General features: G+C 40.9%; 1 protein-coding gene across 2 annotated transcripts in view; it reads right to left on the bottom strand.

The window, feature by feature from the left end:
- Nucleotides 1-14280, bottom strand: part of LOC109849042 (phosphoinositide phospholipase C 6-like) — a 16513-nt gene extending 2233 nt beyond the window's left edge. The window contains exons 1-2 of one of the 2 annotated variants that reach the window (XM_020418809.1): nt 13880-14280; nt 158-354 (exon numbers count right to left, since the gene is read on the bottom strand). In XM_020418809.1, coding sequence (XP_020274398.1) covers nt 158-354; nt 13880-14158 — 476 coding nt within the window. In that variant the 5' untranslated portion in view covers nt 14159-14280. Of the gene's footprint in view, nt 1-157; nt 355-5626; nt 5702-13879 lie in introns of those variants that run through there. The other variant, XM_020418810.1, reaches the window with a different exon arrangement.

Here is a 14526-nt window from a genome sequence, read left to right as displayed (position 1 = left end):
TGGCTTTGTCCATTAACAAGGTTCTTTGCAAAAACATTGTTCACAAGTCACATTTCTTTTAGTATCTGAATCAAAATGGATCTTAAATCTCAAATATACGAATATGAGCAGACCCATGGATAAGCTGCACTTAGCAAGTCTTACTAAAATTATTTACCTGCCATGACGAACTTCAGCATCAGTTTTTGAAGAATTTGGCCACAAGTCAAGTTCAATAACTCTGACGCCTCTTTGCAATGCTTTGATTATAGGGACATCACTAGATTCACTACTAAGTTGGTTGCCAGTTAAATAGGAGTTATGACCTGTATATATGAAGTAATGAGACAATGGAGCATTCATGTCTTGATGAACCTGAAAAATTCAAAATAATTCTTAAGCAGCATATTCCATGAAACATTAAACAACTTATCAAGCAAAAAAAATGGCTAAGTAAATTTCTTAAATTTCTCTAATGATAAAATGTCAAGTGATGTGATCAAAGTCATGTAGTCATCGTCAAGGTGCTCACTGTTGGGACAAACCCGGGGCCTAATAGAGCAGGGTCGCAGCAATAGTAGAGCAAAAGTAGAGATAAAATGTTGGACACACAGATTTACGTGGTTCGGCACTTGATTGCCTACGTCCACGGGCAAGGATAGAAGAATTCACTATGAGGAAAAAACTCTGGAGTTACAAACTCTCTCTTTACAAGGAGAAACTCTCTCTATTTTTTTTTCTCTCTCACTCTTCTTATATAAGAAGTTGTTTCTGGGATGAAATTTCCTTAAGGATTTGGAGCCCTATTTATAGTTTTTAGAAAAACACTATGCACAATAAAATATTAATATTTTACTGTAGCTGTGGGGTCCGCTCTTTTGTTTTCTTCTCAAATTTTCAACATATGTGGCTGTGCACTTTCGGTGGGTTTGGAATATTAGGCACCTGACAATCTCCCACTTGAAGATTTGATTGAGCATCAATCATATCTTCACACCATTCTTTCTATCTTGCCATCTTCATGTTGCTTACGTCTCCATCAGACCACAAGAGGATCGACACCAAATAAATTTGTCAGTACTGACTGCTTTGGTCAAAAAATCTGCTAGGTTGTCTTTGGTGTGAATTTTCTGCATATCCACTGTTCCTTCTTCCACTTTCTCACGAACGAAGTGATACTGAACTCGAATGTGCTTGGTCTTTGAATGAAAGGCTGGATTTCTTGCCAAATGCAAAGCACTCTGACTGTCACAAAATAGAGAAATCTTCTTTTGTTCATAGCCGAGTTCCTCCAGCACCATCTTCAACCACATCGCTTCTTTACTAGCTTGTGTAGCTGCTACATACTCTGCTTCTGTTGTTGAAGTAGCCACAACTGACTGCAGTTTTGAAACCCAGCTTACAGCTCCGCCAGCAAGTGCAAACACATAACCTGTGGTGGATTTGCTATTATCACGATCACCTGCATAATCAGAATCAACATATCCACTGACAATAAAATCAGATCCCCCATAACATAATGCAACATTTGAGGTTCCTTGAATGTATCTTAGAACCCTCTTTACAGCATTCCAATGCTCTTTACCAGGATTCGCCATGTATCGACTAACCACTCCCACTGCTTGTGCAATGTCTGGTCTTGTACAAATCATCGCGAACATTAAGCTTCCCACTGCTGATGCATACGGTACTCGAGACATCTCCATCCTCTCTTCTTCACTGCTAGGACTCATACTGGAGGATAACTTGAAATTAACAGGAAGTGGGGTAGAAATTGACTTACAATCTTGCATGTTAAAGCGTCGCAAGATTTTCTTCAAATAGTTCTTCTGAGAAAGCTAAATCTTCCTATTAATTCTGTCTCGGTAAATTTGCATCCCTAGAATCTTGTTTGCAGATCCTAAATCCTTCATTTCAAATTCCCTAGCCAACTGAGCCTTTAATTCTTGGATACGATCTTTGTTGGGGCCTGCAACCAACATGTCGTCAACATACAACAATAAGATAACAAAGTTATTTTCACCAAACCTCTTGAAATATGCACAAGGGTCTGAATTAAGTCTGTTGTATCCAAGGCTCATGATGAATGAATCAAATCTCTTGTACCAACACCTCGGCGCCTGCTTTAGACCGTACAGAGATTTGTTCAATCTGCAAACCAAGTTCTCTTTTCCTTTTTCTTCAAAACCTTCTGGTTGGAGCATGTAAATTTCTTCTTCAAGATCTCCATGAAGAAATGCTGTTTTCACATCTAGCTGCTCTATATGTAAGTCAAATATAGCGCTCATAGCCAGGACAATTCGGACTGTTGTTAGTCGAACTACAGGAGAAAATATTTTATTAAAATCAATACCTTCTTTCTGAGCATATCCTTTTACCACCAATCTAGCACGATACCGCTCCACTTGATCATCGCCATTTCGCTTGATCTTGTAGACCCATTTGTTTCCAATGGTCTTTCTTCCTTGTGGCAGTGACACAAGTTCCCAAGTCTTGTTCTTATGGAGAGCTTCAATTTCTTCCTGCATTGCTGCCATCCACAAAGATGCATCTGTGCCATTTATAGCTTCATGAAAAGTTGATGGCTCTCCATCTTCTGTTAGAAGACAGTATGCAACATTACTCTCCGTAATATACTCCGAGTGCCAAGTCGGTGGTCTTCTCTCACGAGTTGACCTTCGAACTTCTGGAGCCTCGGCCTCGACTGGTTCTTGTACATCATGCTCCGGTGTCGCTTCAGAAGAATTCGGATTATCTTCTACCTGAACAGCTACAGTCTCTGAGTCCTTCCTCGAACTGCTTTCTTTTTCACCACTTTGTAGTTGATTTTCTACAAAGATAACATCTATGCTGATGATAACCTTATAGGTAGTGGGATCCCACAAGTGATACCCCTTTACTCCATCAGCATACCCCAAGAATATGCATTTTCTGGATTTTGAATCCAGCTTTGTAATTTCTTGGGCATTGTACATTACGTACACTGGACATCCAAATATATGGAGGTTAGAATAATCAGCTGGCTTGCCAGTCCACATCTCCATCGGCGTCTTTAATTGTATTGCAGTTGATGGAGATCGATTCACCACATAACAGGCGGTTTTTACTGCTTCCGCCCAAAAGACTTTTTCCAGATTTGCAGTAGCCAACATAGCTCTTGTTCTTTCCAACAGAGTTCTGTTCATCCGCTCCGCCACTCCATTTTGTTGAGGAGTATAAGCCGTACTGAATTGTCTTTTGATGCCTTCATGCTTGCAGAATGCTAGGAATTCACCGTCTGTGTATTCTCCTCCATTATCTGTTCTCAAGCACTTGATCTTCTTCTCAGATTCAAGCTCGACCCGCGCTTTGTAGGCTTTAAAGACTGAGAACACATCCGCCTTCTTCTTGATAGGATACACCCAACATCTCCTGGAGTAATCATCAATAAAGGACACAAAGTACTTTGCTCCTCCTAAGGATGTAACTGGTGCTTGCCATACATCAGAATGAACCAGTTCCAGAATAGCCTTGCTTCTAGAACTCGATGTGTTGAACTTCAGTCGATGTTGCTTGCTTGTAACACAATGCTCGCAGAATGGAAGAGCTACCGAATTAAGTCCAGGAAGCAGTTTCTGATCGGAGAGAACCTTCAAGCCTCGTTCTGACATGTGGCCTAGCTTGCGATGCCACATCATGGTTTGTTCTTCTCCACGGCTGGTTGATGCCACACATGAATCAGCTTCCTGCAGAGTCTCTCCCTTGAGCATGTACAGATTTGCAGCTATCTTTTCTCCTTTTATCACCACAAGCGCCCCTCTAACAATCTTCATGACTCCATTTTCTATATGAGTCTTGCACCCGAGCTCATCTAATTGTCCCAAAGACAATAGATTCTTCTTCAAGCCCTTCACATGTCGCACATCTTGAATGGTGCGTATTATACCATCAAACATTTTGATTTTGATAGTACCAATACCACAAATCTCTAAGGCATGATCATTCCCCATGAATACAGATCCTCCTGAGATAGGTTCATATTTGTGAAACCAATCTCTCCGAGAGGTCATGTGCCAAGAGGCTGCTGAATCTAGAAGCCAGACATCAGCAAACTTCTTTCTGCCTTCATCAACAGTGGTTGCTCCACTGAATAGAATTTCACCATCCTCTGACGTGCTGACAACGCATCCTTGAGATGTTGATGGCTCTGAAGACTTTTTATCTCCACTCTTCTTGTTGTGCCAACACTCCGATTTGACGTGCCCTCTTTTGCCACAGTTGTAGCATTTGATATTCTTCTTACTTCGTGATTTCGATCTACCATGGGCATGACTCCCACTGGAGCCACGTTCTGTTGATCTTCCTCTCGTCACCGACAAGGCCTCCGCTTGCTGCGAACTTGTCTGTCTGTCTTCCTTGTTCTTGCGCCGATTTTCTTCCTCCAGAACAGCGGCTGCAACATCGTCGAAGACTAGATTGTCCGTGAGGACGTTGTTCGTCAGGTTGATGATGAGTTGATCATACGAGTCAGGTAGACTCTGAAGTAGAAGTTCTGCACGTTCATTCGCACCAACTGTATATCCCAACGTTGTGAGTTGGGAGAACAGTGTGTTTAGGGTGTTGATGTGGTCGGTCATCGATGTAGATTCCGCCATCCTCAGAGTGTAAAGTCTCCTTTTTAAGAAGATTTTATTGTGCATGGATTTCGCCTCATATAGTTTTGTTAGAGTATCCCAGATCTCCTTTGCTGTCTTCTTCTCCTCTATGCTTGACAGCACCCCGTCTGCTAATGCCAGATGGAGATTTGCAATAGCATTTTCATCCATCTCGTTCCACTTCTTATCATCTGTGATGTCGTCCGGCCTTGCACTAATGGCTGCCAGGCAATTATCTTTTCTTAAGATAGCTTTTATTTTCAACTTCCACAGTGAGAAATTACTCCCGTCGAATTTCTCGATCTTGAACTTCGCCGTCATTGCTTCTACCACGAATAGTAACTTCTTACTATTTCACGTAAACAGTAACTGTATTTATGAACAGTAACCGTATCTGTGAATAGTACCGTACTTGTGAATAGTACCGTATTTTTGAACAGTACCGTACTCGTGAACAGTGCCCGTCACCTCCAAAGGGTAAGTGATAACCTAACTTATTTTCTGATGTGGAGGATCCACCTTTGGTGGCAGCCACAGAGCATACGATAAGTAGATATATACAAGTACCCTAAGTTGGCTCTGATACCACTTGTTGGGACAAACCCGGGGCCTAATAGAGCAGGGTCGCAGCAATAGTAGAGCAAAAGTAGAGATAAAATGTTGGACACACAGATTTACGTGGTTCGGCACTTGATTGCCTACGTCCACGGGCAAGGATAGAAGAATTCACTATGAGGAAAAAACTCTGGAGTTACAAACTCTCTCTTTACAAGGAGAAACTCTCTCTATTTTTTTTCTCTCTCACTCTTCTTATATAAGAAGTTGTTTCTGGGATGAAATTTCCTTAAGGATTTGGAGCCCTATTTATAGTTTTTAGAAAAACACTATGCACAATAAAATATTAATATTTTACTGTAGCTGTGGGGTCCGCTCTTTTGTTTTCTTCTCAAATTTTCAACATATGTGGCTGTGCACTTTCGGTGGGTTTGGAATATTAGGCACCTGACACTCACTTGGGTATTTGTACAAACATCTTGTGTGCATCATTAGCAAAGAAGTATGTGGGGAGTAAGTAAGCTAGAAAGAGCTAAGAATAATATGGGTTTTAATCTTTATTGCTCTTTCGTTTTCATTGGAGAATCTCTCATATCATCTCTTGGAGCTTTCATGACATATTTTTATTTCTTCTCTGTCGAGAGAAACTGATGTACCCTAATGTACGCAGAGCTGCAATCGGCCAATTCAATTTTTACATAAATAACTCTCTTGAACTTTGAGAGGGGTGTTCACAAAACTTCTTAAACTTTGTAAATTTCACAAAACCCACCTGAACTTTGACAAACTGTCATTAACGGAGTAATAAGAAGAAAATTAATTGTTTGGTTTGCTACAAGAAAGAACTACAGCATATGTTGCATTAACAAATGTTTCATGCCGCTTTTATTGCAAGGAAATCAACTTCAAATTTATTGTTTAGATTATTTACAATTTTACCGTGAAAAATATATTTCCAATGCAAATTCATTAATGTCTGGTTGACACCAAATGTTGCAAAAGCTACATGATTTTCTTTAAAATTTTATTAGAAAGTAGTCATTTGATGAGATGATATTTATTATTTACTTTTTAATTTCCTCTTTTGGGAGCTTGCAGGTTTTCCTTCTATCAAATTGGCCGCAACATTTGCATTTTCTAATTACAATTTTGCAAATCGGATATGGAAAATACAAATCTTGTTGCCATGCTTATCATTGTGGATGTATTTCCTCTGGATTCGGATCCTCTTCACTACAAAAAAAATAGTAGAGGGACCACTACATAATCACAGCCATTGATTATCTAGTTGATGGTTATGATTTTTTCTTTTAGTGCAAATTAGGAATGAGTGCAATACACGGAGGTATGGTAAGTGTTAGATTTAGATTGTATCATAACCGCCTACTAAATAATTAACGTTTGAGATTAAAAGTAGTGGTCTCTCCACTACTTTTTTGTAGTGGAGAGGAACCGAATCCATTTCGTCTCAACCGAACAGTCCCCAAACAATCATCATCCACGTATTGTGGATCTTATTCTCTTATATTTCCTTTATTAATCAGATAATCATCTTGTCCTAATCTTAATCCTCTTAATATTCTCGTTACTAATTGTAGAATGAAATTCCCATGCCATTAATTTACGAATCGAGCTCCCTTTTAGAGTGAAAAGTAAATATAATCTAAATCCGCTAATTAATCCTGAGGAGAAATTTAAATTCATCAGATATGTTATCACGTTAAAACACGGTTCAATACTAAATACGACTTCATTTGTTTTCACTCTTTTTCTGTGGTTAATTCTCTTCCTTTTCCCCTTGGATAATGCGGATGCACCCATCAACAAGAGCCGAGGTTAAAACAGTTGTCAACCCAATCTGATGTCTTTGAATAATTTTTAGCAAGCATATGTAAGCTGTTTAAAAAATTATTACAGATAGCTGATCCTCATAAAACACTGACTAGCAACTTTTCTAATTCTCTACTCCATATTATTGTGAAGATGGAGAAAAAATATGATGGGTTTCAGAATCTTCATTTCTTCAAGCCTCTCTTGTCTGGTTTCTCGAAAAGACTAATGTTTCCTACTGCTTTTGTCAAACAGATTGTGAAAGAGAAATTCAAAACAAAAAAAAACGCTGACGATGAAAGTTATAATCTGACGACTTTCAAGACAACCGATGAAAGTTACAATCTGATGATTTTCACTGTTAAAGTAAGAGAGAGAGAGAGAGAATCTTGGGTAAATTTCCCTTGAATTGAATATTGAGTGTGCACATATATTTATACAAGTAGAGGAGTGTGAGGTTTGTTCTCCCAAGCAATGTGGGACTAAAACACACTACAATACACTATTATCAACAGCCCCCTTCAAACTCATGTTGGATCAAACAAAGTGAGTTTGCGTACAAGAAACTGGAACCGATGAACAGGTAATGCCTTTGTGAAGAAATCTGCAAGCTCGTCAGCGGATGAAACATGAGGAAGTAGAATTGTCTTGTCCTTGATAACTTGGTGACGGACAAAATGAGCGTCGATCTCAATATGTTTGGTCCTTTCATGAAATACTGGATTATTAGCAATCTGGATGGCACTCTTATTATCACAGTAGAGAGGAGTAGGAGTCGTAACAGAAATACCGAAATCACTGAGAAGGCGACGAAGATGAATAATCTCTTTAGCTGTTGTGGACATTGCACGATACTCTGCCTCAGTACTGGAAAGAGCAATAACATCTTGTTTCTTACTTCGCCAGGAAATAAGGGAATCACCAAGAAATATACAATAACCTGTGGTAGACTTTCTGGTAGTTGGATCACCAGCCCAATCAGCATCAGAATATGCACAAAGCTCTAACTTAGATGTAGCAGGAAACAAAAGTGAGCGAGTGCTAGTACCCCGGAGGTACCGAAGAATCCGTAATAAGACAGCATAGTGTACAGAACGTGGGGCACTAACAAATTGACTGACAATACCAACAGCATGAGAGATATCTGGTCGAGAGATGCACAAATAGACCAACTGACCAACAAGATGTCGATATCGGGTAGGATCAGATAGAGGCTCACCGTCAGTAGAGCAAAGTTTGACATTCTGCTGGAGTGGAGTATCGACAGTTGTATTATCAGTTAACTCAGCTTGATTTAGAATATCTGAGAGATACTTCTGTTGAGACAGTAATACACCCCGCGGGCCTTGAGAAATTTCTAGACCAAGGAAATACCGAAGAGATCCAAGATCCTTCATGTGGAACTGTTGTTGCAACTGAGATTTTGCGTATTGTATACCTGTCATATCATCACCTGTAATGATCATATCATCTACATAGATGAGTAATAAAACCCTGCCACGCGATGTAGTGCGAACAAACAGAGAAGCATCTTGATGACTTTCTATAAAGCCCGCTTTGAGCACAACATCGCGAAAACACTCAAACCAAGCGCGGGGTGCCTGTTTGAGACCATAAACAGCACGACGAAGGAGACATACATGTCCCGGAGGAATATTTGACCCTGGAGGCGGTTGCATATATACGGTCTCTGATAAAGAGCCATGAAGAAAAGCATTTTTGACATCCATCTGGTATAAGGGCCAACGATGAGCAGCAGCGACCGCAAGGAGAGTACGCACAGTGGGCATCTGAGCAACAGGAGCAAAGGTCTCCTCATAATCAATACCTTGTTGCTGAGTAAAACCTCTAGCCACTAAACGAGCTTTTCGACGTTCAATGGTGCCATCAGGACGAAACTTGACCTTATAAACCCATTTACTGCCAACAAGAGAGATCCCAGGAGGACAGGGAACAATATCCCAGGTATGAGTTTGCTGAAATGCTTGAAATTCCTCAGCCATAGCTTGTCGCCACTCTGGAATTTGAACTGCCTCTTGGAAGGACTTTGGCTCAACAATAGTATGAATGGCAGCAAGAAAGTTATGAAAGATAGGTGAATAAGAAGTAACAGAAGCATACCGGGCAGGCATGACATGTGGGCGTTTGCCTCGACGAAGAGCAAGAGGAACCTCAGGCGGGGGAGATGCTGGCGCAGGTGCATGAAGATCAACAGTATTTTCTGGAGTGAGAGTTGTGTCCACAGGATATGGATTAGATGGTGTAAGAGAAGACTCAGGTGAGGAAGAGTCAACAGAAGGAGAGGGAGAGATGTCAGGGAGATCTCGAAAGGAAAATTGAGGTGAAGAAGTGGGTGATGCAGTGGACGGGGAAGCATGATCGGTAGAGTGGAGGAAATTAAAGTCATCAGAAGTAGAATAATATGGAGAATCCTCTTCGAACTGAACATGACGAGATATATGAACTCGACGAGTTGCGGGATCATAACAACGATAACCTCGATGTTCTGAACTAATTCCTAAATAAACACAAGAAACTGCTCTGGGAGACAATTTATCACGTTCGTGAGATGGCAGAAAAACAAAACATCGACAACCAAAAACGCGAACTAGATCATAACGGGGAGGATGAGTATAAACACGACTATAAGGAGTAGCACCGGAAAGAGAGCTAGATGGAGTGATATTAATGGCATGAGTCGCGGTGAGAATAGCCTCAGCCCAGAAACGACGAGGAACAGAGTAAGAAATGAGCATTGATCGGGCAGTATCGAGGATATGACGATGTTTGCGTTCAGCAACACCATTTTGCTCATGAGTGTAGGGACATGACTGTTGAAAGATAGTCCCATGAGAGGACATGATAGAGCGCATGGCAGAGGATAGGTACTCTTTGGCACAATCAGAACGAAAAACTTTAATACGAGATTGCCATTGAGTGAAAATCATAGCAGTGAAGGCTTGATAAGCAGTAAGTACGTCAGAGCGATTCTTAAGTAGGTAAACCCATGTAAAACGAGAGAAATCGTCGATAAAACTAACATAATATAAGTAGCCAGATGAAGAAGGCAAAGGAGCTGGCCCCCAAATATCAGAATGTACTAAATCAAATAAGGAAGTGGATACAGATGTACTCATTTTAAATGGTAAAGCAGTGAATTTAGCCAATTTGCAACCAGCACATGACTCAATACTAGAACTAGATGATACAGGACCAAGTACTCCAGACTGAATAAGACTCTCCAGCCTTTTATTACACACATGACCAAGTCGTCTATGCCATAAATTGGCAGGAAGCGAGGTAGAGGGTTTTGACGAACAAAGAGAAGCAACAAGAGAACGTGGACGTATGGACTCTGGAAGGTGAAGATATTCCAGAAAATACAGTTTGTGCCTCCTACGACCCGCCCCAACCGTCTTGCCCGTCTGTGGATCCTGCACAATACAAGTATCAGAAGAAAATGAGACAAACAGGCCCGCCATGCATAAAGAGCTAATAGAAATTAAATTCAAGCACAATTGTGGAGCCACATAGACGGGACCAAGTGTTAGACGACCAGATGGATCATTTTGTGGGGTAATAGAGCCATACTGAGTAATGGACAATGGTTGTCCAGCAGCTGTGTAGATAGGAGGAAGAGAGGATGAAGTAAAGACAGAGGATAAAAGTGAGGCATTACAAGTCATATGAAAGGAACAACCAGAGTCAAAAATCCAGAGATCATTCATACCAGAGACTGAAGGATTAGCTGAAGAACCAGCAAAATGCATACCAGAGAGTTGTGCGGCGGATGTAGAGGTGATATGTTGAAAAGCATCAAGTTGACGGCGAAGACTTTCAATAGCTTGAATAGTAGAGTCTGAAGTAGTAGAAGGTATAGCATTGGCCAACAATCCTGGTGTACGAGAGGGTTGAGACTGAGGGGGTCGCCGACCACGTCCAGTACCTGAGGAACGTAACTCAGGATGAAGCTTGAAGCATGTCTCAATGCGGTGTCCTTCCTTCTTACAATATTTGCAAGAGAGCTTAGATCGAGCCTGTGGAGAGGGAGCCTGTGGAGAAGTATAATTCATAACAGGAGCAGTGACAGGTACAGACAAAACAGTCTCGAGTGAAGAGGTAGGAGTGTCTGTTGACAAATTGAGTCGTGCTGTCTGCTGCCGGGTCTCATAAGCAGTGAGAGCTCCCATAACTGAGGCCAAAGTCGGAAATTGAGGCTGGTGAAGTAGTTGATCAGCCATAGTTGAATATTCAGGAAGGGACTGAAACAATTGATGCACCTCATGCCGTTCGTACCAGGCTAGCCAGTCTTCATATGTGGAATTACGTCCAGGAAGCATGGAGCGTAACTCTGTCCAAAAAGCTTGCATTTGTCCAAAATGGGACTGCAGAGATGAACTACCTTTGCGTTGTAGAGAAATGCGTTGCAGAAGATATGCCTCCCGTGCACCCGAGCACTCAGTGAAACGCTCAGTGAGACGAGTCCACATGGCCTGAGCAGAGGGAAGCGAGCCAATCTCGACAGTGAGACCAGAGCCAACACAGCGAGTGAGATAATCCATAACACGAAATTCCTGCAATTGCCACTCTGAACTCTCCTTGACATAGAGAGCACGAGCAGTCTGAAGATCGACATCACCACTGCCAGAGGCAATAGTACTGGATGAAGCAACAGTGCTGATGGACGGTGGAACTGGTCCCGTACTGGTGAGATGATCAAGCAAACCAGCGCCACGCAAGGCATTGGTGACAATGGTGGACCACCCTGCCCAGTCACTTTGATCATTGAGGGGCAAAGGTGGTTTGGGAATCTTCTCTGAAGGAGCCATAACAGCAATCTTGAGACGTTAAGATGTCGAGATGCTGTTACTAATGTCGTTCGTTTGAGGCCGAGAGACGGCTTGAAACGACGATGCCGTTAATTTGAGACCGAGAGACGGTCTTGAAACGACAATGCCGTTAAAATAGAACCCGAAGGTTAGAATGAAACCCGAAGGTTTAAAATAGAACCCGAAGGTTAGAATGAAACCCGAAGGTTTAAAATAGAACCCGAAGGTTAGAATGAAACCCGAAGGTTTAAAATAGAACCCGAAGGTTAAACGAGAACGCGAAACGCGTTAAGAGGCCGCAAAACGACAAGGCCAAAATATCTGGCAGATGAACGCCAAATAATTAAAAATAAAAATAAAAAAAATAAAACATTAAACGGCTGCAAAGCAATAAAGCCAAGATTTGGCAAAAGAACGCAAAAGCGTTAAAAATTTTATTGAAAGGGAAATAGCCCTATCTCTGATACCATGTTAAAGTAAGAGAGAGAGAGAGAATCTTGGGTAAATTTCCCTTGAATTGAATATTGAGTGTGCACATATATTTATACAAGTAGAGGAGTGTGAGGTTTGTTCTCCCAAGCAATGTGGGACTAAAACCCACTACAATACACTATTATCAACATTCACAACAACAAATGAGAGTTATAAATTGACGACTCTCACATTTCAAAGAGCTAAATGCAATGATTACAAGATGTCGATCTTTGCAGAACTTGAAAAAGATATTACAATTAACGATCTCTTTAAAAGAAAACGCGAGGGTCCACCCTCACGTTCCAACTCTAAAACGCGAGGGTCACTCCCGCGTTCTAACTCTCAAACGCGAGGGTCACCCCTACATTCTAACTCTCAAACGCGAGGGTCGACCTCCGCGTTTCACAGAGCTGAACGCGAGGCTCACTCTAGAACGTGAACCTCGCGTTTGACTTTTTCAAACACAATTTGAACAGTTTCAAAACCGTTTTCCCACGTAATGGAGCCATTAAGCCCCCATTATGGAACGAGTTAAGGGGTTAGTTACACCCCTTAAACCTTATAAATAGTTGGGTTTAGAGCTTTTTGGGGAGAGCTTTTTGGTTGGCTTTTGTTGGAGCTTTTGGAGATCATTTGGCTTGACTTTTTTGAATCATTTTAGGTTGAAGAAACTTGAGATCGGTTGTTTAGCTTATTTCGTCGGTTGAAAAAGAATTAAATTTCCTTTCTGAAATTAACTCTTTCACAGAGTTCTTTAACTCGTTTAGAGTTCTAAACTTGCCTGGCAAGTTCTTCCTGACGTTAAGTCAAGAAGAATAGACAAAGTTCCACGAAGAGAGGCGTTCGGGTCGTCAACGGGATACAATAATCAAACTCACATCGCCACCAAGAAGAACCCAGCCTTAAACAAAGAAGGGGATCCGTCCTTCTATCTTTTGTAAATCGGGATACCGGTCAAGAAGATTATAATTTCTTTTTTTCTAAGTCAGCTAGAGAGAGATTGCAAAGAGAGATTATATTCGTTCTTTTCCTAAATCAGTTGGGAGAATTAATAACGTTTCTTCTCAATTTTCTTCTAATTTTTATCGCAAACAACATATATGCTTTCATTTATTATCTAATATCATTACCGATATGTTGTCTAATATTTTGTAACCAATTTTTAAGAGATCTAGTAATGAGCATGATTATTCAAATGCATTCATATTATATCTTTAATATGGTACAGCTTGAAAAGCTGAAGATCCTCTTAATAAAAGTATAATAATCAATTATCGCGATAACTTTCGAGTTCTACTTCATGGTAGAAATTTTAACGTGCATGGCAGTTGGTACTAGGGGTAATCTATAACTTTGGAGTTTTACTCGGTGGTAGAAAGCCATAAAGGTATCCTTATGTCAGTCTAGAGTTTGACCCATAAAATTTTTTACTAAAAATCAACTCTTAACCCATACAATAACTTCAGAGTTCTGACGGAGTGACAGGACATTTCTACCCTTTACCTAAATGAATCACACTCAAACTTTCATTCAAATAATTCAACAATCATGAAAAATCTAAGAACTCGCTAAACTTACTCCAAGAGATGGATCAAGAGGAGGATTATCATCGCTCGAGAGGTATCGAAAGAAAGCGTCAAGATCAAGTCCTCCCCCTTGGAAACATTTGAACCCCAAATCTTGAGAACCTACACCTTCAAGTTCATCACCTTGGACTTCCATTAAAAACCGCCGTAGCTGGTCCGTGCCCATGAGCCCGTTGTCGGAGTACCTTAAGAACACGTCCTTAAAAGCCTCCGCGGGATCACCGGACACAGGCCCGAGAGGCTGGCCGAAGCAAGAGAGCAACCCGTGCATTCTCACTTAACAAGAAATTAAGCGAAGGGAAACCAGGTGGGTTCTCTGAATGCTCGGGGACTTTAAATAACTAAGAAAAAGGAGTTTGGTCTTTATTTGAATAATTACAATGTAATCGGAGCATGTTTACTTTGTGAGTATAAGGAATAACTAGATGAGCGAACGGAGAAGACCTTGTGAAGACTCATGGAGTACAGTTCAGTGGGGAATAAGTACTGATTTCCTTATGTCTTTGCCTAGCAATATAGAGACAGCTTTCTAGGCTAAACATCAGAAGATGAAAAAAAGAAAAAAAAAATCCCTCTCAACTTTGGACGACTGCCAAATAGCCTCGCTAAACTTTCAAAATATTAGAAAACTCCCCTTAA

The sequence above is a fragment of the Asparagus officinalis genome, chromosome 7, assembly GCF_001876935.1.
Source record: "Asparagus officinalis chromosome 7, Aspof.V1, whole genome shotgun sequence".
NCBI classification, from domain to species: domain Eukaryota; kingdom Viridiplantae; phylum Streptophyta; class Magnoliopsida; order Asparagales; family Asparagaceae; genus Asparagus; species Asparagus officinalis.
The sequence above is the reverse complement of the archived record's forward strand: the minus strand, read 5'-3'. Positions and strand labels throughout refer to the sequence as shown.